The sequence below is a fragment of the Lontra canadensis genome, unplaced genomic scaffold (genome assembly GCF_010015895.1).
Source record: "Lontra canadensis isolate GAN:19392208 unplaced genomic scaffold, GSC_riverotter_1.0 scaffold45, whole genome shotgun sequence".
NCBI classification, from domain to species: domain Eukaryota; kingdom Metazoa; phylum Chordata; class Mammalia; order Carnivora; family Mustelidae; genus Lontra; species Lontra canadensis.
This window is the reverse complement of record NW_022631039.1, coordinates 11579535-11605594: the sequence shown is the minus strand read 5'-3', so window position 1 is coordinate 11605594 and position 26060 is coordinate 11579535. Positions and strand designations below refer to the sequence as shown.

At 57.6% G+C, this 26060-nt stretch overlaps 1 protein-coding gene across 4 annotated transcripts in view; it reads right to left on the bottom strand.

Annotated features, from left to right (window-relative positions):
• FBXL18 (F-box and leucine rich repeat protein 18) overlaps positions 1 to 26060 on the bottom strand; it is a 96531-nt gene that overhangs the window by 52485 nt on the left and 17986 nt on the right. For 2 of the 4 annotated variants that reach the window (XM_032872757.1, XM_032872759.1), the window contains 2 exons: positions 23768 to 23986; positions 9079 to 9879 (listed from right to left, as the gene is read on the bottom strand). In XM_032872757.1, coding sequence (XP_032728648.1) covers positions 9582 to 9879; positions 23768 to 23986 — 517 coding nt within the window. In that variant the 3' untranslated portion in view covers positions 9079 to 9581. Of the gene's footprint in view, positions 1 to 1770; positions 1974 to 6140; positions 7475 to 9078; positions 9880 to 23767; positions 23987 to 26060 lie in introns of those variants that run through there. The other 2 variants (XM_032872758.1, XM_032872756.1) reach the window with 2 other exon arrangements.

Below are 26060 nucleotides of genomic sequence, written 5' to 3'. Positions count from 1 at the left end.
GAGGTCAGGAGTGTGACCTGAATCTCACTGGCCAAACTCCTGGTGTCACCAGACCTGGCTCTGGCTTGTCCCAGAGGCTCGAGGGGAGAACCCATCTCCTTGGCTTTCCCAGCGACAGGAGGCACCAGGAAGGCCACGGCAATCCTCTGGTCCTGGTCCCTCCCTCCAGCAATGCTGGAGGCTCTCCTTCCTCTGCTTTCTAGGATGCTTGCAATTACATGGGGCTAGTCTCCCCATCCCAAAGCCTGCTGATGGGCAAACTTACCTTCACTTGGCAGTGGACCCTAACACAGTCACAGGATCTGGGGATTCAGGCATAGACACCTTTGGGGGCCCTTATTCTACCTCCACAAATGGCCTGCGGGAGGCTGCCAGACCCCAGACCAAGCCCCACATGGGTGTCCCCTCCTGGGACTCTGGCTGCCACCACACCCCACAATTCGGGAATGCCCAGCTGGAGGTTAGGGCTCCCCTGGACACAAAAGCAAACCTGGGGGTCGTGGGGTATCACCCTTTGGTAGGATTGACATCCTCTGACATCAATTCATTTCAGTTTCTCTTCATTTGCTACTTCACATGCTTTGATAATCATCAACGTCCCAGGTAATTAGTTCATTTGGAATCAGGGAACTTGGCAAATGGGAGGTGACCTCGGAGCTCTGAAGCCAGGGACTGACATGCGAGCCAGATCATCCTGTAGAAAGAGGCTCAGCCCACACCCCAAAATACCACTCCACTTCCACAGCCCCCTAAAGGCGCCTCCCAGCCTTAAAAAATTCATACGTAGACCCAGAAATTTCACTAACGAGAGTCTCTCCTAAGGAAAGAATTCTAAATATAGAAAAAACGCTCCAGCACAAGGGGATCAGAGCAGCTTTCTCTGGAAGAGTGGCTAATTAGAGACAACCTAATTGTCCAACGACGGGGGACCAGCGTCCGTGTGACAGCGAACCACATTGTTAGCCTGACAAGCCGGGAAGGACACAGGATCCTGTTATCGTCAGGATCCAGCTTTTCACTCACAAGTGGGATGAGCACAGCCAAAGGACATTTTTTAAAAGCACGGAATGGGGACTCCAAGGACATTAACTAAAATATCAACAGAAGCTCGCAGCGCCTGCGGAAAATGTGGGCCACTGCTCTTCCCCTTTGCTCTACTTCTCTGAAATCGTCCGATTTTCTGGGATAAACATACTAGAAAAGTTTACCTTGAATTGAACTGGTTGTATTCAGTAACTGGGGTGTCAAAGTAACCCAGTCCTTGGTGTGAGCGTGTGAGTGCGAGGGTACGTGCCCACAATAGTAGTGTGAGGGCGTGAATGGGAATGTGTAAGCGTGTGGGTGTGAAGCGTGGCGGGGGGGGTGGGTGTGAGTGCTGGTGTGAACATGTGGAGTGTGACCGCTGGGGGTGCGGGCGTGCACCGTGGCTGTGATGCAGGTATGCGAGGGTATGTGTGCAGGAATGTGTGTGAGCGTGTGTGAGCATGTGTACAATGTGGGGATTATCTGCTTGCAAGGGGCCGTGTGCGAGCGACCTCTGGCCTGGGCTCTGAGTGAAGACACTTCCAGAAGATTCCAAAAGAGGCTCTGGATATCAGGGAGCTGAGGCAAGACACCACGCTGTGCCCAGTCCAAACACCTGTCCCCTGGAAGCCAGGAGAGTCTCCCACTTGCTCGTCCACACCGTGACGTAGGGGGTGGCTTGTAGGACAGCAGCAGTGGCCTTTTCCCGTGGTTTCCCAGCCCTGGCTGCATCCCCCCGCCACTTACCTGTCACCCTGACCACAGGTCACAGTGGTGTCTGAAGCACGGGCCACTGGGACTTCTCGCTCCTGTGCTCCCACGATCCAGTCTGGCACCAGCAGCACAGTGGGTCAGTCCTGTCCCTCCTGGGCAGGTCACAGCTGGCCCTTGGGCTCTGTCTCCTCAGCTTCTCAGTGGTTCTGGGCAGAAGCAGACCATGGTGGGGAGTCCTGTGGGTAGGTGCATGCCACGCTGGGCGACTGGCTCGGACCGTCAGGAAGGATGGAGGCCCCTGGCCCCCGTAATCAGCATTTGCCTCAGGCGACTCTCTTCTGGAGGACTGGGGGGAGCTTAGGAGGGATAGCTAAGCCCTCTTCAGCCCACCTGACAGCCCCTGCCCTTGTCCCTCTGTCCTGCAGCACCCCGGGGCCCCCGCCCCTCCCGAGTCCAGGTCCCCGCTCCTGCCTGGACACCTGCCCACCTGCCCCGCTCCCTCTGGTTCAGCTGCCACCTTCTCCCCTCTCCACGCTGCAGCCAGAGTCCCTTCCCAGAGCCCAGTCTACTCCTTTGGGGTTCCCGGGGCCATCAGGTGCATAGAGAGGAGACAGTGGTGCCGGGGGCTGGGGAGGGTATGGGCGTGGGAGTCAGTGTGTCATGGGAACAGCGTCTCAGAGTAGAGGGATGGAGCTGGGCAGTGGTGGCAGCAGCATACCCGTGCGACTATGCTCCAGAAGCCCACAGCCTTCCTCCCTGGTCTGCAAAGGCTGACCTAGCAGCCGCCTCCGGATCCCCTCCTGGGTCTCACATCTGCAAGCAGGTAACCCCAATGTCGGAACAGCCGTGGGCGATGAGTGCCCCCAACCCTGCCCCCCGCCCCAGGGCTAGAGAGGGTCACAGGGGGAAGGTCAGGGAGTGTCCCTTCTGGAAGGACAGCAAGGCCACCTGGTTTTCTGAATCAAGTCCACTTTATTTGAAACTTTCCACATGCCACAAATTTACATGAAAATACCCATTCAAAGTGTCATTTGAAAACAAAATTCAGGAGTGGGCATCACCAGACAGAAAAGATGGTCTGTGTGGAAAGGCAGGTGACACATATTTGGTCACTTAGCACCTGATCACCACATACCGTGAGCCCCCTGGCCGACTCACCCTCCCCCCCCTTTAAAAACATGCTGAGCTCAACCGCTTCTGGTCGGCCACATACAGACAGGCAGTGGTCGAGGGGGACCGGGGCTGGGGCCGGACAACCCCCTGCACCACAGCCATTGCGTGGCCGCCCCTCCTGCCTCGCCCGGCAGCCCGCCCACCAGCCTGCTCCGGCAGAGGAACCTCCCGCCCACACCGTGGAGACTCCACAGAAAACCATCGCCTCGCCGGCTTTAGCCGAGCAGCCGCTTCCGCTGCAAACCGAGCCTCTCCCAGGCAGTGAACGTGGCTCTTGGACCTCACGGCCACGAGCAGCCCTGGGTCTCCCCCATTCCCCTGCCGGCTGGCCCGGAGCAGAGTGCAGAAGGTGCCCAGCCCCCATGACATGAATGCAAGCTCCCCTCCTGACCCCCCCATGTTTCTGAAACAGCTCTAGAAAGTAATCTAGACGTTCGGGTGACACCATGCAGCCTGTTTCAGCAACCTTAGAGACTCCTGGCGAGAATCCCACATCCCCAGCACGAACACTGCAAGGGCACCCAAGCCCCTGCCGCACAATCCTGTCCCCTCCTGTCGAAGTGTGGGGGAGGAGGCTCAGGGCCAAGGCCAAGGGAACTGTCCACCAGTGCCCCCTTCCACGTCTCCATCCGCAATCCGGGGTCTCCGCTGAAATCTGCCATCATCAGCCACATGGCATTATCCTCGTCCATGAGCTTCTCATTCCTTATTACTCTTCCTCACGAGGACTCAGCAACTCTCACGTCCTCCAGAAGCAGACAATTAGGGCCAGAAGGAGCAGGAGGCTGCCCGCTGCCCCTGTGCCCCCAGAAGAGGTCATGAAAGTGGGTCCCCGGCGGGGTTCCCTTCTCACAAGGTGGGGGGGCAGGCTGCAGGATCGTTGCCTTCTTGGCACAGACTCGGGGAGGGCCACTGGCACAACCAGGATGGCACAGGCTGGTTTCAGACCCTTGAGGTCCAACAAACATCCGGGTCCCTCGGCTCCTGCGGCCCTGCTCCCCCGGCCCAGCTCTCCTAGCCAGGCCTCCGCCAAGCTTCATCCTCTCAGCCAAGTGGCCTGCAGCTGTGGGTCCTGGCACAGGGGCAGTTAAGGGAAGCTCGCCCCCAACACCCAGCCTTACAGAGCTGCCCGAGGTGTGGGGGGGGGCGGGGGGGTCATCCCTGAGCCCATCCTGGGCTCCAGCCGTGGGCCTGAGCAGCGCGCCCTCCAGCCTGGTGTAGGACACGGCGCCTCAGAGGGCAGTTGACAGGCAGGGATAGAATCGGCCTCCCGGGCATGTGCCAGAGTGAGGTGTCCTTAAGGCAGCCTCCTTGAGCTGGGAAGTAAACATACTTGCCTGTGAGAATGAAAAACCACAGACAGGGAAGCCGCAGGCCTCTGGTCTCTGCAGGCTCCAGGGGCGTCCCCGGGGAGCACCTTCAGCCCCTCTGACCAGGCTGTACGGAGGTGTGGCAGCCAACACCCCGGGCCACCCAGGGAGGGCAGGGGAAGGCCAGCCACGGGGTCTAGGTCAGAGGGGTCGCAGGCAGGAGGAGTGGCCTTGGGGGCGCAGGTGGCTTCTATCTTCACAAAGGGATAAACACCTTGATCTCTCCTCTCCTCCCTCCTCATCCTGCCCACCTGCCCCAGGCTCTTCTCTCTCCCTCGTACACGCACACACGCGGTCATGCGTGGAAACGTGCACGCACACACACATGCGCACGCACATCATGCACGTGCATGAAGCAGACCACACTCACACGCATATGCACGTGGATGTACGCGCACGCGCAGCCAGCAGTGCTGACCAGGCCCCTCTCGGCAGGCAGCATATGGTCCGCACTTAACAGCCCAGTTCTGCCAATTGGGGACCATTAGGGTGGGTTCTTTTCCCCGCATAAAAAGCTGCAGAATATAAATTGCAATTAACGCCACTGCCAAAATAGCACTTAGCGACAAACAGCTCAGTGTTAACATCTGCGCAGTCCCGTCTCAGGGCAGGAGTGGCGGCAGCTCTTGCTCTAGGAGCGGGATGGGGACGCTAAGAATACAAGGTCTGCTGTGCGGGGGCGGCTCTGCACAACGCCGGCCCCCACCCCCGCCGGCTCAGCCTCGGTGAGCGGCCCCTCCCAGCCCTGTTTGGCGGCAACAGTGATGCTGCTGGTTAAGGCCGCTCGCTCGTGCAAACAGGCTGCCCAGGCGAGTGCATGAACACGCCATCTCAGCCTGGGGGAAAGCTCACTCTCCAGCCGGAGCCCGGGCTGCCCTGGAGGAGAGAAGGACACCCAGAGCCACCTAGGGCCCTGCGCACCTCAGCCCTGCCGGTCAGGCTGCCACCAGCCACACGCTTGCTCTGAGGGTCAGAAGCGGTCAGCCCCCATACCAGCCCCTTCCTGACCACCCTTGCCTGGCGGGGGGGGGGGGTGTGTGTCTCTGGGCACCACATGAAATAGCTCAAAACTGGGGAGGGGAGGTACGCCCACCAATTCTCACACCCTCATCTACAGCCATGGGACCCTACAGGAACCTCAGCCCCGTCTCTGTGGGGCCCAGGGCACCCCGTCCGTCAGCCTCCAAGGCCAGGCAGGGCTCTCAGACCACATCAGGACCTCCAAGGTGAAGCCCAAAGGCATTCACCTGCGGGCGACCTGCAGACCGGTCCCTCCGTTCAGGCTGCAAAGAAGAGCCGGCCACAGCCTGGGGCAGGGAGAAGGCATGAAAACCAGGGTGAGGAGCAGGAAGACTCACCCCACGCCACCTGTATAGACCCCCATCCATTCAGACAAGAGGAGGGACGGGAGGGCAGAGCAGAGCCCCTGGGATGGGCAGTGACGGCCAGACAGACGGCTCCTCCCAGGGCCCTGACCCCGGGACTGCTTGATTCCTGCAGCTCTGTCTGGCTTCCTGGGGCCCCTCAGCCCCGCAGAGTTGGGGCTGCTGAACTATCCGTCCCTCAAGAACCCAGGGAAGGAAAGCCAAGTGAAAAGCCCCAGGGCCACAGACTTGTTCTTTTAGTAGGTAAGCTGCAGGACACGCTACATGGAATGGGGGGAGGGTGACAGTCACCACAGACACAAAGTGGGAAGATGGCCGGGCTGGGGGCCCCAGAGGAGATGGCAGCCAAGAAGGGCACCAGCAGCGTGAGCAGGGCCCACTGGGCCCTGCACCCCAACCCAGAGGGAGACGGAGGCTGGGGATCCCGGGGAGGCAGCCTCTGCAGGACTGACGTGCCCCTGGCTGGAAGCCGCAGCTCCAGGAGCATCACCGAGAGCGATCAGGCCTGGAGCTGGGGTGGAAGGAACCCGATCGCAGCCCCTCAGAAGCCACGGGCCGAGGAGCCGCCAGCGCTGGGCAGAGTCGTGCGGTAGAGAAGGCAGCGGGCTCAGCACAGGGAAAGAGGCCTCGGACACTGGGAGGTCACTCCCCAAATTTGCATTAGCTGCACTGAAATTTTTAAAGTGCTAAATAAAGCTCTAGAAAATGGGGTAGTTGGATCACTACTCTGGCTTTAAATGTCCTTTCTAAGTTTTAATATTTCAAGTGTCTTGAATAAGCCAGATATGTAGTTCCCCAGAAACACAGATCTTCATGGAGAGCGGGTCCTAAAGCTGAGTGCTGTGCTGGCTGGGCAACAGGCCTGCCCCAGGCCTCGCCCCACGGTCCCAGCCCCACAGGGGACCCTGCCCAGCCAGTGGCCCGGAACTTGTCTGACGCCATCTGGCTGGAGACCTGGTGGACACACAATTGGGTTAAAATGTGTCTTCCTGGGAAGGAGAGCCCCAAATCTGAAGCTTCCCACTGCGTCGTGCTCCCAGTTGGCCCAAAGGACGGGCCACTTGGGCACGCAATCACCAGCTGTACCCTTGTTTCACCGCGGGAGCGCGTCCGCCCCCACACGCACAGTCACCCCCACGAGGCCACCCCTTCAGAGCCTGATGCAGGTGGCCAGAAACACAGGACACCCTGTGGAGGGTGAAGTAGCGGCAGGGGACGGCACTGGCTGCCCGTGCTGCTCTGGGGACCCGGTCGGGGACCCTGAGGAGTTAGTGCTGCGTGATGGCTGTGAGTCTCAGTTCAGGAACACCCACGCCGGGCCCCGCAGGTCACCCTGACAGCCGGCTCTTCCTCCTCATCCTCCTCACAGATGAGACCCATGCTTCACCGAGCGCCGAGAGAAAGCAAGAGGAAGCTTCGGGAGGCCCTGGGAGATGACAGGTATGTGGGATGGCTGGGCAGAGGGGGCATCCTTCCTCTTGAGACCCGGTGGGCCCCGGAGTCCAGCACGGGCAGGCGGTGAGCAGCGGTAGCCAGGCCACATGCCCGTCAGGGCAGTCCTGCTTCCAGGCCCAGGAGACTGGCGGAGGCGACAGCGGCAGGCGGGAGGCTCGGCTGCCGGAAGCAGCTTCGCCTGGCACCAGCTGTCCCTGTCACCACCACAGGTTCGGGGGCTCCTCGGCCACTCTGCTTTTAAATAAGGTGATCTCATCCAGGTGCACCATGGGGACGTCCCGGATGACATTGGTCAGGCCCTCGTGGAGCAGAGGGAAGATGACGACATTCAGCGCGGGCCGCTCGGCCTGGAAACTGAACCAGAGGCAAGCCGTTAGCAGGGCCCTGGCGGTGCGGAGAGAGGAGCTGCCCGCAGTGGGCAAGGCCGCCCCAGCCTGGCCCCCTGGCAGAAATGTGGCTGCGGGCCCCACACACCAAACTCCAGGAAAGGCAGGGAGGGGCCGCTTCTCGGGGACATGGGGCAGGCAGCCGTCGGGAGGCAGCCGTCGGGAGGCAGCCGTCGGGAGGCCACCCGCCCAGGAAGACGGAGAGCTGGAGAACAGCCAGTCCGAACAGGCCACAGCATTCCTGCCCAGCAGGGCCTCCATGCGAAGCCACGCCTCTGGGCCCCTGAGGCCCCGCAGCCAGGACAACACCCTCAAGAGGTGGAGGGAGGGGACAGGCAGCCAAAACTGCGTGGCCAGAGGCCACCCTCAAGGGGCACCAACTCCCAAGTCGGGCGAGGCAGTAACTGCCAGGTGCTGCTGGGAGCCTCCAGCCTTCATCCCAACTCGTGACAAGTGGCTGCCAGACAATCTCCCCGCCCTCCCCACCCCACAGGGGAAGAGCATCCCCTGATGCCGCACAGAAGCATACAGTGGCCATGGAGCATCTCCGGTCACCCTCCCCAGGGCCCTGCAGGGACAGCCTGGGAAGGGGATGCCCTGACCACAGCCCCTCAGGTGATCAGTGGCAGGTCTCAGTGTGTTGCCGCCCACCCCGTGCAGAGGCCAAGAGACGAAACAGAAGCGCCAGCTGCAGGGGGTCCAGGAAAAGGGAGACACACGGGTCCCCACAGAGCGCGACACAAGACGTCCAGCCCCCGGGGTAACTTCTGTCCCACGGTCTCCAAGGACAAGAGATGGGAAGGTGCCCACAGAATAAGGAACCTGGGCATTTGCCAAAACTAAGGCAAGCTCCCTCCAGACCCACGCCCCCCGGAAGGGACGAGGAAGCCGCAGCCCCGGCCCACCCTGTGGCCTCCAGCGGAGGCCCAGATGGATTTATGACACTTGTAGAGTAAATGCCAAAAAGGTACTCACAGAACTAGATGTTTTGGCAATAAAGGTGCCAAGGAAATACCTCCCAGTTCTGAGCTCAGTGCTCTGCTCGCAGGCAGCAGCGTCTATGACCAGGAACCTCGCAGGCAAGTCCTTGCCTGCACACCCGCTGTGTGATTCACTTGAAACCAAATATTCTCGGATGTGGGACGTGCGTGCAAAGACTCCTCTGCTACCTGCCCTTCCAGAGGCGAGCGCCACCCCAGGCTCCTCACAAGCTGCTGTCAAGATGCTAAAGGGGAACTGATTTCTCACCCGATGCCAGGAACGCAGGCTGCACCGCCTGCCTCAGCTCCCTGCACGCAGCCCCGGGCGGCTCCAGGTGGCGGTGGGCCAGGGGGCCGAGGGGCCAGGCCAAGAGCGCTCAGGACTGCGCACAAGGTCCCCCGGGGCAATGAGTGCAGGTGCCCCCACCACAGTCCAACCCCACCTCCTGCTTGCTGTCGGTTCACACCTGGACCCATCTGGACCCGGACTGAGCTCCCAGAGCACACTCACAGCTGTTTTCTTCGCAAAATCCCTTCCTGGGCTTCCAGAAGCCTGTGCCCTCTCGCCTACGGCCTCACGGCACCCACGGCCAGCAGCATCACCGGAGACATCACACAGCTAGGTGGGCCTCGCCAGGAGCGGAGGGAGAAGCGGTGACAAGTGGGAAGACGGTTCTCGTTCGCATCGCAGTGCAGGGCTGGGGCTCCCTGGGGGAGGGAAGAGGCCCGGCGGGTAGAGGCGAGCTCTTGGCGGGGTGGGCAGAGGGTGTATCCTGCCTCCTAATTTACAAACGCGCTACAGTGTGCTTCTGCATGACTCGGATATAGTTTGAGATTTAAGTAAACAGCCCCAATGAAATAAAACTTACAGCTCCCCACATTTAGAAGCCATTGCAGGCTAGTGACTGGCAGCAAGACGGGTCATCTCTCAGGAACTCTCCCCGACCGGGGCCAACGGCATTGCTAAGGTAAACACGCAAAGGTTGCGGCCAGTTCGGAGGATAAGAGCCAGGTGTAGGAGGTTCACGGGCTCACCCCCAAGGCCCCAGCCTGAGGGACCCCGAGGAGGTCTCCTGTCATGCTTCTCAGGCTCATCTACACCTCCTGCTGTCCTGGGCAGCAATGCAGGCGTAGGACATGCGTCGGGCAGAGCACAAGGCAGGCACCCCGGCCTTCCTGGAACCGCCAGCCATGGACCTCACCTATGAGCAGGCGAGCCCCACGCACAGGGGCCTGCTCGCTCCTTCCAAAACCCGGCACCTGCGAGCTCGGCAGCCAGGCTCCCACCAGAGGCAGCGAGAGGTGACCGCAGAGGCAGGGAGGAGACCCCACAAGAAGCAGGTCCACCAGGGATCTCCGCGGACAGGGCAGAAGGCCTGTCTTCCTGGAGTGCCTGAGGACAGCAATTAAGAAAAGTTAACCTATGCCTCAGCTCTGCCGTTTGTAACGGCTGCAGGAGGAAGAGCCGCGTCGGAGAAAAATCTCTCCCCGAGCGGTTGCCAACTTACCGCGGGCGTTTGACGTGCACCGTCACCTATCCCCAAATCTCAGGACCCCAAGTACCTCCTCTGAATGCTCCTGGGAGCAGAAGAGAGATTTTGTTTGTTTCTAAATTACTGTTTTATTTAAAGAGAAAATATGACGAGCGCCTGGGTGGCTCAGTTGGTGAAGCGTCTCGTCTGCCTTCGGCTCCAGTCATGATCTCAGGGTCCCGGGACTAAGGGCTGCACCAGGCTCCCTGCTCAGCTCCCACTGTGTTTGCTCACTCTCTCTCTCAAATAAATTTTCAAAATCTTTAAAAAAAAAAAAAAAAAAAAAAAAAAGAAGGGGCACCTCGGGTGGCTCAGTGGGTTAAGCCGCTGCCTTCGGCTCAGGTCATGATGCCAGAGTCCTGGGATTGAGTCCCCAATCGGGCTCCTTGCCTGGCAGGGAGCCTGTCTCTCTCTCCACCTCTGCCTGCCACTCTGCCTGCTTGTGTGTTAGTGTGCGTGCGCGTGCGCTCTCTCTCTCTCTGACAAATAAATAAAATCTTTAAAAAAAAAAAAAAAGAGCAAATGTGGCAGGAAATGTGTGCAGGAGTGAAGAGCAGGGCGCCTGCTCCCGGGGGACAGAGGCCCTGCCCCGCCACAGCTGGGCCAGCCGCCCACTCTGCCCACCTCGTCATCCGTGTCCCACTGTCACACGTTAGCCTGCAGTACAGAACACGCTGGTTCTGGACGTGGCTTAGCCAAGGGATCGAAACATACACAATGGGAGTCAGGTTTGTTGCACTTCCTTCCAGTCCTTGACATCTTTACGTTAAACGAAGAACGTGTCCCCCCCCGCCCCCCCGGGCCTGACAGAGACAGGGAACCCAGCACCAGCTGGCCTTGGGCCGGCTTCCCCGGACCTCCCGCTCGGCCCTTGGGGCAGCACTCCCACTCAGGCACTCTCCCCTGTGGACACCTGTGGAGGCCTCTCTCCACTATTCTACTGATAAACATCATGTAAGGGACCATAATTATTTCTGCATCTTGAACTGTATCCTCAGAATAAATCCCAGAAATAGGGTTACTGGGTCAAAACGTATGAACACTTTAATACCCGAAAAGACAAGCCTTCAACAAACTCAGACACCTCTTACAGGCCACAGTGAGGAGCCACCTGACCTACCCAACCTAACTGGGTCAAGAGAACACAGTTCCGGAGCCATCGAGACGGAGCATGGCTGGGAAAAGACCCCCCGATCTCCTAGGGCACCTTCATCTCGCAAGTGCCCCTTGCAGCTGGCTATGGCCCTTGCAGAGAAGCCAACAGAAGCGGCCTGAGCGCCACGCTCATCACCACCATAAGCAGACGACACGGGGGCTCAGTAAAGGCATGTCCTCTGGTCACCGTGCCAGAACCAGTCTGGGCCCGACTCCACAGTGAGGGTGGGACCCCGGGACTTCAAGGCCTGAGGGTGTCACGGAACTAGAAAGGGGTCTTGGGGGGCAGGCCGGGAAGCGGGCCAGAGGCAGAACCGTTCAATCAGCTACGAAACACCTGCTGGGCGCGCGTCTTTGCCAGAGAAACGAAAAACAACACGGAAGCCGACGGCCCCTTCCCCCCAAGATAAAGGTCGTACAGAAAAGCCAAAGCAGTAAGACCAGTGCGAAGAGCCACTCAGGCCGTGACGACGGCCTTCGAGCAGAAAGGCAGACGGTGGCTGGGAAGAAAGCCACCTGGAGGTGATGAGGGGACATCTGTCAAGAAGCACACAACCCAGACGCTGCACCAGGGAGGAGTGCGGGGGGCACCTTCCAAGCTCCCCGATGGTCCCGTGGATGCCCAGAGCCCGCCTCGGAGTGGCCTGGAATCACTACAGACCCCTGCTTCTGCCCACCTATCCTGCCCTCCCAGCCACAGAGGACCCTAGGAGGACTGCTTGCGGTGGGAAAGGTCTTCCGCCCACTAGCCCACACAGTCGCAGCCCACCGTGGGGTACTGGACCCCATCCCTCCATTCAGGTGGCCTGGAAAGTCTGGACCCCAGATTTAATCACCGACCAGCAGCCAGGGGCTACGGTCTGGGTCCTTATGTTCTCGCCACCCCCACTGGCTGGTGGCCGCTGTGGCTCCCACAGCACCCGGCCCAAAGCCTGTCCACTCGCCAGCCTCCAGGCTCTGAGGCGAGGCCGAGGGTCCCCCTCCCACACACACACCTGGAACCTGCAGAAGCAAAACCCAGTTGGCCTGGTCCTCGTCCGGGTCACATGCGGCTTGGCATTCCAGGTAGGAATGACGGAACATTCCCAGAAACCCGCTGCAAAAACGTGGTGAGTCGATGCAATTCATGATGGAGCTCAACTGCCCCTGTAATGGCAATTAAGGCCATAAAACAGCGCTAATTCTGTATCTTAAAATCCACTTTCCATTCTAGAGCTCCCAGGGTTCCCCAGACTTAAACAATTAATCGCTCCATCTGTAAACTTTACTCGTTTCTAAACATGCTTACAGAACACACACACAGACGGAGCCGTGTGCATTTTCGGGCCAGGAAGCGGCACATGGGAGAGGGAGGCCCAGAGCCGCATCGCGGCCCAGGCCCAGGGGCTCAACCCAGGTGCCGGCCGGCAGGGAGCAGGGCAGTGGGCCAGGGCCAAGGAGCCGTGTGCGGGGCTCGGGCAGCTCGGGACTTGCAGCAAACCGCCGGCCGGCCTCCCAGGCCCACATTCCTCGCCAGCACAAGCCCATGCTGAGACACACACACTCGGGGACGCCTAGGGGAAGGAATTTCCACAGGGCCTCAGAGGCAGAGACCTGACTCTGACTGGCACGGAATGTCTGGCCCGTCCCACCCGAGTCGCGCCTGCTCCCACCCAGGGACAGGGTTCCTGACGTTCCTGGAAAAGGAGGCTATAAGGCTCTGAGCCGGGGCCCCCTCAGGGGGGTCAGCGAGAGAGATTAGTGATAAGTAAACACATATGGTGTGGAAGGACCAGGAATGGACACGGCCCTTGCGGTCACTGGCACCAGGAGGGCCAGCACCTTCTGGAGAGCCCTCGGCCAAGCTTCAGGACCGCCTTGTCCTCACTGCAGCCAATTCCAGCAACATTCAGGGAGTGCGTCAGGGCACAAGTCTCTTCCGCCCCTCCAGCCTGCTCCCCGAGCGCCCCTGCCATTCTCACGGGGCGCCACAGGATATCCCAGGAGCAGCAGAGGGCCGTGACCTTGCAGGATGACTGCAGCAGTCTGTGATCCTCACGTGGCCAGGCTGTCTGATCTACAGAAGAAGGCCCTGCCACCACCAAGTAACACGCACCAGGGCACGCACAGAGCGCCCAGTAACGCCACGGCCAGGTTAAGCAGCACGAGGGGCAGGGACTGTGGCTGCGACTTCTGACAGGAGAGTTAGCTCAGACAGGAAATGACTGGCTCAAAGTCACAGAACCAGCAGGAGCAGAGGCCATGGCTTGAGCCCTGCTCCTGGGATCAGAGGGAGAAGGTGGGGCTGACCTCAGCAGGAGGCCACGCAGACCACAGCAAGTTGCTGTCACTCTGCATAGCACACCACGAAGACTGGAGCACGGACACTGCCCTCGCCCAAGCCCCGGGAGCCAAGAGGCCTTGCAGGTGGCTTCCAGGAAGGACAGCATCAGAGAAAATCAGAGAGGTAGAAAGCCCCTGGGAAGGGCCCTCCCCACCCAGTGTCAGGCCAGGGAACATGGACAGCAGAGGTGTGGCTCAGTGCACAGCTCACACAGGAAGCAGCAAAGGGCAGTCCCGTTGCAGAGGGCCACGTGGCCCAGGTCCCCCATTGGACACTGGCCGTCCTGAGTCTGACCGGGGCCCAGATGGAGGGCGGCCTGGCAGGACGACTGTGCGGCACTCACTCAGCCAGTACAGACGAGTCCGGGTTTCTAGACGGACAGCAAATGGAACAGACAGAAGCTGGCTCTGGGCAGGGTGTCTGAGGCCAGGAGGGAAGTGGGGGCAAACACCTGACCCAATGAACTTGAGGTGTTTTCACAGGGGGGGCGGGAAGCAGGAGGGCGGCAGGCAGAAAGCTTCGTCTTGCTCCTCCGTGGGGCCCTGAGAGCTTCCAAAGCCACAAGTGTCGCTACCCCGTGGCACTGTCCCAGCTCTAGACCCAACAGGAACCTGACAACAGGAAGAATGGAAGGACTTCTCCAAACCTAGTGCAGGCGAGGCCACAGAGGTCAGAGAAGGGCCCAAAGATTAAACATTTTGAACTTGAAAGAGCAAAGAACAGAAAATAAGAGCACAAATGCCTGTCAGGATGCCGCCACCAGCTCCCCTCCCCACTGAGGAAACTGAGGCAGCCCCCCTAAGGCCAGCCACTTCCTGAGAGGGTGGGCTGGGCAGGGAACCCAGGTCCTAGTGGGGCCAGAGCTGCTGGCCTTGGTGCTGACCCACAAGGGCACCACAGCACCACCTAACACAAAGCCACTTGTAGATCAGACGCGTGAGGCCACGGGAAGATGCGGGCCCTGCAGAGAGGGACATGCACTGCAGACGTCACAGCAGCCCTGCAGCTGAGTCACTGCCGGGAATAAACCAGATCTCCACACTCCGGGGCGGGGCAGAGAGGAAAAGCAGCACAACAGCCTGGGGCTAGGCGCTCCTCTCACCTCACTCAGTAATTTTCTGAGCCTGAGGCAGGGAAGGAGATAAGAAGAAGGTCCCAGAGAAGTAAGAAGAGGTTCCCACCTTTCCCTTTGCAAGTTCTCCCCTCCGCGGAATGCGGGCCTATAGGAGAGAAACCTGCGCTCTGCGCAGGGACATGCTGGTTCCTGGGGGCCGCGGCGCCACCTGCTGGGCACCTCACAGAAAAGCACCCGGGGCCCCTGCTCAGCACCAAGACTTGGTTGGGAGGCCAACAGGTCCCCCACCTGGGGCCCCAAGCTGCCTGGAGCCACCCAGAGCTGCTTTGCAGCCAGGAAAGACCTCTGCATGGCGTGCTGGATGGCCCAGGCCCACAGCTGCGGCCACACCCCAGACAATGGTGTGGACAGCACAGGCCACCAGGAGGAGATCTGCACAAAGGGCGCCAGTGCCTCTCCCACTGGGGTGCATCTCAGCCCTGCCCCCAGCAGCACAGCTGGAGGAGAAACCTGGATCTGGATGCAGTCCTGACAAGCCCAGAAGTTTCTTCAGCCCCATGAGCCTCCCTCAGGATTTGAGGGCTCCAGGGGAGATGCCCGCATGGCTCTGGAGAGCCCCACGCGGCACCTGGCACAGCCCCCTGGAGGGGGCGGGTGCCTGTCTTCCCTCTGAACACAGCCTCCCATCCTGCCCATGCTAGGGTCCAGGCTGCACTCCTCAGCTGCACGTCCCAGAGCCCTGGTTTCCCTGTCTATACACTGGGGCTAACGGCATGTATCTCACAGGGATTCCGGGAGGCTTGAACAACAGGAGTAACAGGGTGCTGGCATGCGAACAGGGTGCTCGCACAGCCCCCAGAGTCCAAGAGGGGGCCCAGAGCAGAGGCTCCAAGAGGTCTGCCGGAGGAGCACACAAGGGCAGCCACACATAGGGTTCTTGGCACGGTGGGCCGGAGTACACCCTTCATGCCCCACAGCCAGCACCAGGCACTCAGCAGGCCCCACCACAGCCAGGGCCTGTGCCACGTGCTGGAACACAGGGACAGAGGGACTGGTGCAGAAAGTCCACCGAATCAAGGCCGACTCTGGGTCTGGTCTCAGGTACCAGGCCCCCAGCGAGCCCAACCCTGAACCTAGCTTGTGCTCAGAGCAGAGACACTGGGAATACAGAGCTCTCACACACCAGTCCTCAAACCTCATCGGCTGACGGCCTGCCAAGCACATAACAGGGTCTGCTACGCGTCCTAAGAAGGGGGCAGGTGGGTGCAGTCCGAGAGGCCAGAGTGGGGAGCTCTCAGGCCAGCAGGGGCTGCACCTGAGCAGGCCACCAGGACGGGCCGGGAGGACGCAAGCAGGCTACAGGCAGACAAGGTGGGCAGACGGGCACCTTGGGAACAGAACCAAGAGTGAGAAAGAGAAGCTCAGAGCAGGGACCGGCATCTCAGTGCCAAGTCTCATCAGCTGGCCGGAGCGCTGTGTTGAGAAGGGTGCTGAGGGTCAGAATGCCAAAGCAGCTTCCTCGGCTAGTGATGCCTATACGGAGAAGGAGACGTCCAGACCCTCTCATCACAACACAATCTCTGAACTGCGTGGTGACCTCAGATGTCCTCTGTTTCTGAGAAGGCTCATGTGTACACGGTGGGAAAACCCAAAGCTGGTTCCCATGTCTGCAGGAAGCTACCCTTCAGGCGTAAGAAGCGGCAGGGCCGCTGGCTCTTGGCAACAGGAGGGAGCCAACAGGGCAGTCCAAGCCCCTCTGGGCAGAATACATCTAGCAGGGAGGTGTCAGCTCCCCAAAGCTGGAGCACCCGAGTACGGTGACCTACTGCGAGTCAATGAGAGGGACGGAGTACCAACGACTCTTCCCAGAGGCTAAAAGGGCAGACCTGGCCCAACGTCTTCATCACCGCACCTGAGAAAACCAGCCTTCGCCTCCTACACCAGCCACCAGCCCAGTGGGCAGAGAACAGGAGGCTGAGGAGAGGACCTGCCCTGCTCCCCGCTTTCTGGACAGCAACAGTCCATCCCAAAGCCCTCAAGCCTGGGCGTAGGACAGCCAGCATCTGACTCAGCCCTCTGAAAACTGAGTGGCAGCAGGCATCAGCTCCATTTTACCCCACGAGGATGCTGAAGCGTCCAGACACGATGGTAAGCGTGACCTGCCCACCACCGGGGCCTCTCCCCAGGCTCCAGAGCCAGAAAAACTCAAGTTGAAAAGTGAAGGGAAGGGGCACCTGGGTGGCTCAGTGGGTTAAAGCCTCTGCCTTTGGCTCAGGTCATGGTCCCAGGGTCCTGGGATAGAGCCCCACATCGGGCTCTATGCTCGACGGGGAGCCTGCTTCCTCCTCTCTCTCTGCCTATCTCCTCTGCCTACTTGTCATCTCTGTCTGTCAAATAAATAAATAAAAATCTTTAAAAAGAAAAAAAAAGAAAAGTGAAGGGAAGTCAACGATACACACAGTTAGCTATGACGGCCAGACCAGAAACCACGATGACACCCATATAACAGATACGAAACAAAATTTAAAATAATCATTTGCAGACTTATCGACACAAAAACCATCCACGGTGTGTCAAATTTTTTAAAATATCAGGGTAGGAGGGGTGCCTGGGTGGCTCAGTGGGTTAAAGCCTCTGCCTTCGGCTCAGGTCATGATCTCAGGGTCCTGGGATCAAGCCCTGCATCAAGCTCTCTGCTCGGCAGGGAGCCTGCTTCTTCCTCTCTGTCTGCCTCTCTGCCTACTTGTGATCTCTCTCTCTCTCTGTGTCAAATAAATAAATAAATAAAATCTTTAAAAAAAAATCAGAGAGGGCACCTGGGTGGCTCAGTTGGTTGAGCAGCTGCCTTCAGCTCCGGTCATGATCTCGGGGTCCTGGGATCGAGCTCCATGTGGGGCTCCCTGCTCCAGGGGAGTCTGCTTCTCCTTCTCCCTCTGCTACTCCTCCTGCTTGTGCTCTGTCTCGCTTTCTCTCTCCTGCATGTGCTCTCTCTCAAATAAGTAATTAAATCTTTTTTTTTTTAAGATTTTATTTATTCATTTGACAGACAGAGATCACAAGTAGGCAGAGAGGCAGGCAGAGAGAGAGAGGGGAAGGGAAGCAGGCTCCTTGCTGAGCAGAGAGCCCGATGCAGGGCTCGATCCCAGGACCCTGAGACCATGACCTGAGCCGAAGGCAGAGGCTTAACCACTGAGTCACCCAGGCGCCCCTGTAATTAAATCTTTAAAAAAAAAAATCAGAGTATAAAACCACATGCTAACTGCATCTCAGGTCCTCCAGCCTTGACTCTACTGAGTGGAACCGTGGGGACCTTTCACTTACCAGTAGCTTGATGCATGTTCCAAACTATTAGAACTATTATAAACACATATGATTTTAACAACCAGGGAAGCAAAAACCTTAGCTAATAAGCCTTCTCTGGAGAAGTTCAGCAGCAAACCACAAAGACAACAGACTGACATGAAGTCTGTCTGACAAGGCCACCCGAGCCTTAGAATCCGGTAGACCTCCTGGCTGATGGCTCTTCTCTGAACTTTGCAAGCAGCCGGGGCCTCCTCCCCTGCCCTGTGGGACATAAAACCAGGGGAGGAAGCAGCGACCCTCTTGGCCGTCGCTGGAACAAGGCACTAGCAGTCAGCTCCTGGGAGCACCACACTCCCGAGGCCAGCGGCGTTTCCTCACAAGCGGTCTCGAAATGGCCACTGCCCAAACTGCTCAGGTCTCTCCACGAAGCATTCCGCATTCCGGGACTCATTCACATTCTGAGCGCCCCTGCATTCTGGCTCCGCCTGCAGGAATGCCACACTCACTAGGGGACGAGGGGGCCCTGCTCTGCGGGGAACTGCAGGCAAGGGAGGTCCCCAGCGGAGGGCAGGAGGGAGACCGCTGCCCCACGAGGAGCGGGAAGTGTTTCAAATCCACGGCCTTCACCCACGACTGTCCTAGTAACTGCTGCTTCCACGTCTGAACCAAGTACAAAGACAGAAAGAATTCAGAGTTAAAAGATCTTAGCATCGGGGCACCGGGTTGGCTCAGGCAGCGGAAGGTATGACTCCTGATCTTGGGGTTGTGAGTTCGAGCCCCATGCTGGGTGTAGAGATGACTGAAAAACAAAGTCTTCAAAAAATAAAATAAAATAAAATAAAATAAACAAACTTAGCATCAACTCTGAGAAAGAGAGAGTGGAACAGGGGCTAGGGACCCTAACCCCCAGGGGATAGAGGAGAGGGATGGGGACAGTGTCGGTCTGGGAAGATGGGAAAGTGCAGAGCTGACGGCTACACAACACTGACACTACACAAACGCCTCGGAGATACCGCGGACCCCATGCCTGATGCCACGCTGCAGTGAGCACCACGACAGAGTGAGCCACACGGACTGACTCTCAGTTCCCTGGTGCATGGAACAGTTACGCTTATTCTGTGCTGGCGTCCAGCATTATTACAATCTACATGCCTTAGTTAAATAATACTTTATTGCTAAACAACACTAACCCTCGCCTGAGCATCCACAGTTGTAACCACGGACCACGGGTCACCATAACAAACACGACAATGAGGAAGTCTGAAACATCGCGAGAACTGCCAAAATGGACGCGGAGACACACAATGAAGAAAGGGGTGGGAAACGACACTACACTTCTTCAGTGCAGAGTTGTCACAAACCTTCGATGTGTAAAACAAAACAAAACAAAACAAAATACAGCATCTATGAATAAAGGACAATAAAGTGGGTCATGCCTCTACACTTGAAAATGGTCAAAATGGGAAAGTTTATGTTACATGCATAAAAAAATCCCCAAAATTAAAAAATAACTTCCTCTTCAAGAAATAAAAGAAAGAAAGAAGATCTTTGATAAAGAAGAGAAAAAAAGAAAGAAGAAAGAAAAAAGGAAGGAAGGAAGGGAAATCTTTGCACCTCAAGAACTTCAACCCAGAGGAGAAAGAGATTACCGATTTGGAATTTCTTCTTATGCTCGCTGCACAGATAGCCCACAGCCCCTTGGGCCACATGGCGGTTCCTGCCTGAGAAGCTGTCTCAGGTCCAGCCAAGACAGAGGCGAGGAATCTGACACTGACCATCGGAGCCTTCAGTTCCATCCCTCGCCTGACTTCCCCAGCGGGAGCTGGGAGCTCAGGAATCCCAAGAGTCTGCCCATGACACTCTCCGCCGTCACACAGCCCAGTGGGGACCCAGAGGACCTATGGGGCACTGCAGAGAGGCACAGAGGCCACACAGGCCGTGGCATCTGGAGTTTTCCACCGGAGGGGAGACTGTGAACACACCTCCCTCAACTGCTTTCCCACCGACCTCCGGCTGACCCAAGCTCACTGCTTCCTGTGGGAGGGGCAGGACATACTCACCTGGCCAAACACGTATCTGGCCACTTGTTTAGTTAACTCAGCCCTCAGTGTGACCTGGGTTTACAGGAGCTCTCTGAGCTTTCGGCATGAGCAGCGAAGCACTCAGATGACATGTGGCGGTCCCTGGGGAGGCTCCCCAGAGCCATCACTCAAAGCCCATGTGGCTGTATTTTGCACACAAACCAACCAGCTTTGATACCTGCGTTCTCAGGAGAGGGTAAAAGACAAGTGGCAGGTTTAAAAGGAAGCTCTGGGCAGACAGGGGACGTGGAGGAGGTCGCTGAACTCGTGACAGCAATGCGAAACAGCAGGGAACACAGCAGGCAGGAAAAAACAAGAGGAGAAAAGCAGTAGCTTCGGGAGCCCCGATACGGTGGGCCCACTGACTAGGAGCAGCAGCTCGGACTCCCAGCACTCAGCACCCCACCCGAAGCCACAGCCAAGGCACACTGGCCCCGAGCTTTCTTCTTCCCCTCCCCAGAGAAATCCAACAGAGAAGGAAGGGTTCTGCAGAGCGGATCACGGACGAGGATACGGTCTGGTGTTAAACACAACAGACCATGCTCGCTGGCAACAGCCGAGACCAAGTGCGGACACCAGAGGGCTGTCCTCGCCCAGGAGACCAGGAAGTTCTGAAAGTCTAATGACATCAAGGAATGGGACAAGGACATGGGGCAGGGACTCTCACAGCCTGTGAGTGGAAGCCGGGCTTGGGAGAATGGCTTTGGAGAGCATCTTGGCGTTTTCTTAAACGCACTCCCTTTGAGGCATGCGCAGACCGCACATGGGGGAGCGGGCACAAGGACCTTCGCGAAGAGAGAGGAAACACGGAACACGAGTGGAACACCCGTCAGCACACAGACACGTAAAATGCGACGAACCTGCCGGGAGGATCAGCGCACGCGGCCCTCAGCAGTCCCGGTACAGAGCAACAAGAAAGCTCAGATCCACGTCAGGTGAAAAGCACAGGCTACACAGCCACGTGCAGCGTTATGCGTCTGTGGGCGTGACGGACGCACAGATACAAAGCCCCGTCCCCTCGTGTGCCCTTCAGGATTGGAACAGCAAACTCTTGCTGGCAGGTTCAGCGAGTCAGAGGAGCTACACTTCCATCAATACACGATCGTCTTCTGTCTCTATTTTTTTAAGCTTCTTAAAATAAATTTCTAAGGGAAGGCAGAAAAAGCCAGAGCTGAGGTTCCACGTCCACGAGGTCCCTGGAGTTGTGAGACTCACAGAGACAGAAAGCAGAGAGTGGGAGCCAGGTCCGGGCCGGGTCCAGGAGGTTAGAGTTCAGCAGAGAGAGCCTCCGTTTGGGAAGATGAAGTCTTGGGTGCAGGATGGTTGCACAATGGTGTGCACGTGCGCGATGCCCCTGGGCTACACAATTACACACTGTAACAAGGGAAAACTGTAGGATGTATATCTTACCACAATGAAAGAAGAATGCAGGGCAGTAAGCATGAGTGGTACAAACTGAATTCCAATACACACATCAAGGAAAGAGCAAAGCACATATAAAAGAGAAAGGGATAGGAGAAAACACTATCTGTTCATTTGTGCAAAAAAAATACGGAAAGAGTAACTGAGCAGTGATAGGACCAGCTGTCTGCAGGGACTTGGTGGTGAGGTGGAGGGAAGAGGACACAGGGCGGCACTTCTCCAAGTGGGAGAGAGTGTGCATTCTGAGCCACACCGAGGCCTCACATACCAAAACCCCAGGCAAATACAGTCCACCAGAACGCGGTATGAATGCCAAATGCGACATAACACAGCGATACAGAAAGCCGACTGTGTTACAAATGAGTAACAGGACCACACTGAAGGAGGCTGGAAGCAAAGAATGATCCTGAGTAACTCTGGAAGGCAGGGGACCACGAGGATCGGACGACAGCGGGAACACATACGAGCCTCTAGGCAGTGAGCTGCTGTTTCCAAAACTGCCTTCCATGCGCGCACTAGGACGGAGTGAACCGCAAACATGCTGCGGGTGGTGAGAGCTGGGCTGTTTACCGATGGGGGGGGTGTCGGGGGAGTGTGTCAGGAGGAGGGGGTTCTGCAGGAACCCTGGGATACAAAGTGTCAGTATGAACTCGCTTTTAATGTCGATGCAAATGGGTGATATGGAAACACGGGGGGAAGGGGGGCTGTGTCTGTGTCTGTGTGTGTGTGTGCGCGCACGCGCGCACGCACACACATTAAGAACAGCCGTAGATGAATTTCCCACTCTGTCCACAAGGGGGCCCGGAGGCGACTACACCCCAGCAGCAGTGAGCACATCCACAAGCCAACCTTGGTTTCTAATTCCGCCCTCCAACAAAGGGAGCCAGGCTCCGTGGAGAAATGGTTGCTTCCAGGGCTGGGGCTGCAATGTCTGGTAGTGCCAGAAAGGAAGTGCTCAGAAAAAGAAGGGGCATGTTCCAAGGGCACAGGACCCTGCCTGAAAGAACACCCCCATGGCCAAATCTGGCACAATCTGTGCAGCCACATGAACAGTGGGATGGTGATGAAAACCCACTGAATAAGATAAATATCCATGAGTCTATTCTGGTACCAAGAAATATTAAATAAGGAAATGTGGAGAAGGGACTGGTTCCTTCTCACAGCACAGCTCCCAGAACAAATCTAGGAGGAACACAGGAAACAGAAAATCGTCATTAGCCAAATATCAAAGTAACAACGGTCACTGGCAAGCTCCATCAATGGACACTAAAATTAGTGGACAAAACTCTGACAGAAAACAGGGTATTTGCAGACTCTCAAAGTTTCTTCCCACAAGGTGACTATTAGAAAGGGAATAATGGGGGCGCCTGGGTGGCTCAGTAGGTTAAGCCTCTGCCTTCGGCTCAGATCATGGTCTCAGGGTCCTGCGATCAAGCCCCGCAACGGGCTCTCTGCTTGGCGGGGAGCCTGCTTCCCCCTCTCTCTCTCTGCTGGCCTCTCTGCCTGCTTGTGATCTCTGTCTGTCAAATAAATAAATAAAATCTAGAAAAAAAATTAAAAAAAGAAAAAAAGAAAGGGGATGATGGGGGGCATGCGGGTGGCTCAGTAGGTTGGGCGTTCGACTCTCAGTTTCAGCTCAGGTAGTGATCTTGCAGTCATGGGACTGAGCCCAGCCTCAGGCTCTGCGCTCAGTGGGGAGTCAGTCTGCTTCAGATTCTCTCTCCCTCCTGCTCACACTCTCTCTCTCTCACAAATACATAAATAAAATCGTCAAAGAAAAAAAACAAGGGGATAATGCGACTACAGTCGAGAAACCCTCAGACGCCCATGAGAAGACGGGCCAACACTGTATGTTCCTGGCACAGCACACTGAGGACACGGCGTCACCTCTGTGGACTTCTGGTCCAAAGTCACAGACAATCTACCAACACCTGGCCAGTGTTCTTCACAAGTGTCACGGTCATGAAAGACCAGGAAAGACTGAGGACTGTCACAGACTGAACAAGGCTAAGGAGACAGGACAATGAGTGTGAGGAGCAGTTTGGCATCACACCCTGGAAGAGGAAAGGTCCAGGGACAGGGCTGAGGGGCCGCGAGGGGCTGCAGGCTTAGCGGCTCCGGTACCCCACATCTGGAGAATGGTTCCGCAGGGACAAGGAGCTTCCACGCAGGAGGCTGGGGATGGAAAGAACACTTCTGTGCTGCAACTGTGTAGAAATTCAGCGTGTGGCAGAGGGAGCGCCTGGGAGCTGAGGCCCCGTGGGGAAAGGAAGCCTGTCTGTTCTCACGCCATCTCTGCAGGCATCTTTATGTCCAAGAAGCCAGCTGCTGGCCCCCAGCGACCCGGCGGCCCCCCGCCCCCTCTGCCCAGCCCGCCCTCAGACACTCACCTCCGGAGCAGGGACTGCTGCAGGCTCTTGCAGGTGGCCAGGGACTCCCCAGTGAACATGTGGCACACGACGACGCGCAGGCAGCGGGCCATGAAGGCCAGCACGGCCTCGGGCTGGAGTGTGCCGCTGCGGGACACCAGGCACAGGCGCTGCAGCGTGGAGCACTGGCTGAGCGCCTGGAAGAACTGGGCGTTTGCGCTGAAGTAGGGCTGCTCCAGCCTGCGGGGGGAGAGGACAGTGAGCTCTGTGCTGCTGGCAGGCACACCAGCCGCGGGGGCCTCTCAGTCTAGGGCCTCCCACCCAAGCTAAACCAGCTGTCCCCACGCTGGACTACACCACAACCCCCTGCGGGGCTACTAGAGAACTCAGAGCCCGGGGTCTTCCCAGAAGATCCCAAGTCACGGGGAGACCCCGTAGGCCCGATGCGAGCAGCCAGCCACTGCGGAGACCCCAGCCAAGTCACTGCTCGGGCCCTAGACGCCACCACGTTTGCTGCCCTGCCAGCTCAGCAGTCCCCCCACCTCAAACGCTGACCTGCTGGGCAGAGAGACGTACTTAGATACAGTCCCCGTCACACAACACTGCTCGCCTGCAATGCATGAAGGAACACCAAGGGACAGGGAGGGGATCTGGAGGCTGGGGCGGGAGAGGCACCCGAGCCAGGCGGGGTGGCTCCAGCCATGCAGAAGGCTGGGGAGTACAACGCAGATCCACAATCCCCTAGAGGGGAGCCAGGGTAAGAAGAGCCAAGCTACAAAGCCAGGACTTCAGCTGTGGACACCAAAAGAAAGACTGGTAATCCACCCAGGTCAGACCTGCTTTAAAGACACAGATAGGATGAGACGGCAAGAGCCCCACTGGGCGCCGGGCAGGGCCTCAGCATGGGCAGGAAGGACCACCAGAGTCCGCACTGACTCTCCGGCCACAGGGAGTGCAGGACAATACTCCAAACCCTTCCAGAACTTTCTGCACACCCAGACTCTCCGGGAACACGGAGTGCAGGACAATACTCCAAACCCTTCCAGAACTTTCTGCACACCCAGACAAAAACCCTAGAGGACAGAGCAGTTCCAAGGGCAGAGCGATGTGTTGGGGACGCACTGTCGGAGGCACTGAGGAAAACTGTCAGGACAGCTCAGTGCCAGCTGTGAACACAGCTGTGGAACCAGCAGAGGCCCGGATTTGTGGCAGGACACTGGGCCACAGGCCACAGGAGCCCTCTAGAATGAGAGCCAGTGGAAGAAAGACGGGCTGGGGGAAGCTAACAGGATTCCAGGAACTATCAGGAGGAGCACCAAGAACTAGGAGAAAGGAGAAGGGAGCTGGTGGGAGTTGTGCCCCACCTCCACATGTGACAGTCCTAACCCCTGGCACCCGTGAATACACCTTCCTAAGAAACAGGGTCTTTGCAGATGCAATGGCGTTAGGATGAGATCATGCCAGACTGGAAGGGCTCTAGTCCAAGGGCTGGTTCCTTACAAGAAGGCCCTACAAAGACACAGCATCACAGGGACACGCGGGGAAATCTCCAGGGGACAACTCAGGGCTCACAAGAGAAGTTTCTAGAATGAGCAAGAAATGCCCACACCCACAAGGCAGCAGGTCTGCGCTGAGAAAAGAGTGTCCTGTCCCAGCTCCCACAGGGAGAGAGACCCCAAACGCTCTGAATCCAGCCACATCCTGAGAGACGTTGATCTGACCAGGACTGGCTGTAGGGCCGCAGATAGCCCCCCAGTCCTCAAAGCCAAACAAGGCCCAAACGGGTCATGCATTAGATCCCTGTCACCCAAACACCCGGGGACACTAACAAGTCACAGGACAAAGGAAAAAGGATTTTAAAATGGGGTCTTTGAGGGCTACCTGGGTGGCTCAGTCAGTTGAGCGTTCACTCTTGATTTTAGCTCAGGTCACAATCTTAGGGTCATGAGATTGAGCCCCACATCAGGCTCCGTGCTCAGTGCAGAGTCTGCTCGAGATTCTCTTTTTCCTCTCCCTCTCCCCTCCCCCTGCTCGTGCTCTCTCTAAAAATAAATAAAGCATTTAATAAATAGGGGTGCCTGGGTGGCTCACTGGGTTAAAGCCTCTGCCTTCGGCTCAGGTCATGATCTCAGGGTCCTGGGATCAAGCCCCACATCCGGCTCTCTGCTCATCAGGGAGCCTGGTTCCCCCTCTGTCTTTCTGCCTGTTTCTCTGCCTGCTTGTGATCTCTGTCAAATAAATAAATAAAATCTTTTTTTTTAATTAAATAAACAAGTAAGTAAAATGGGGTCTTTGAGAAAGAAAGACCAATGCC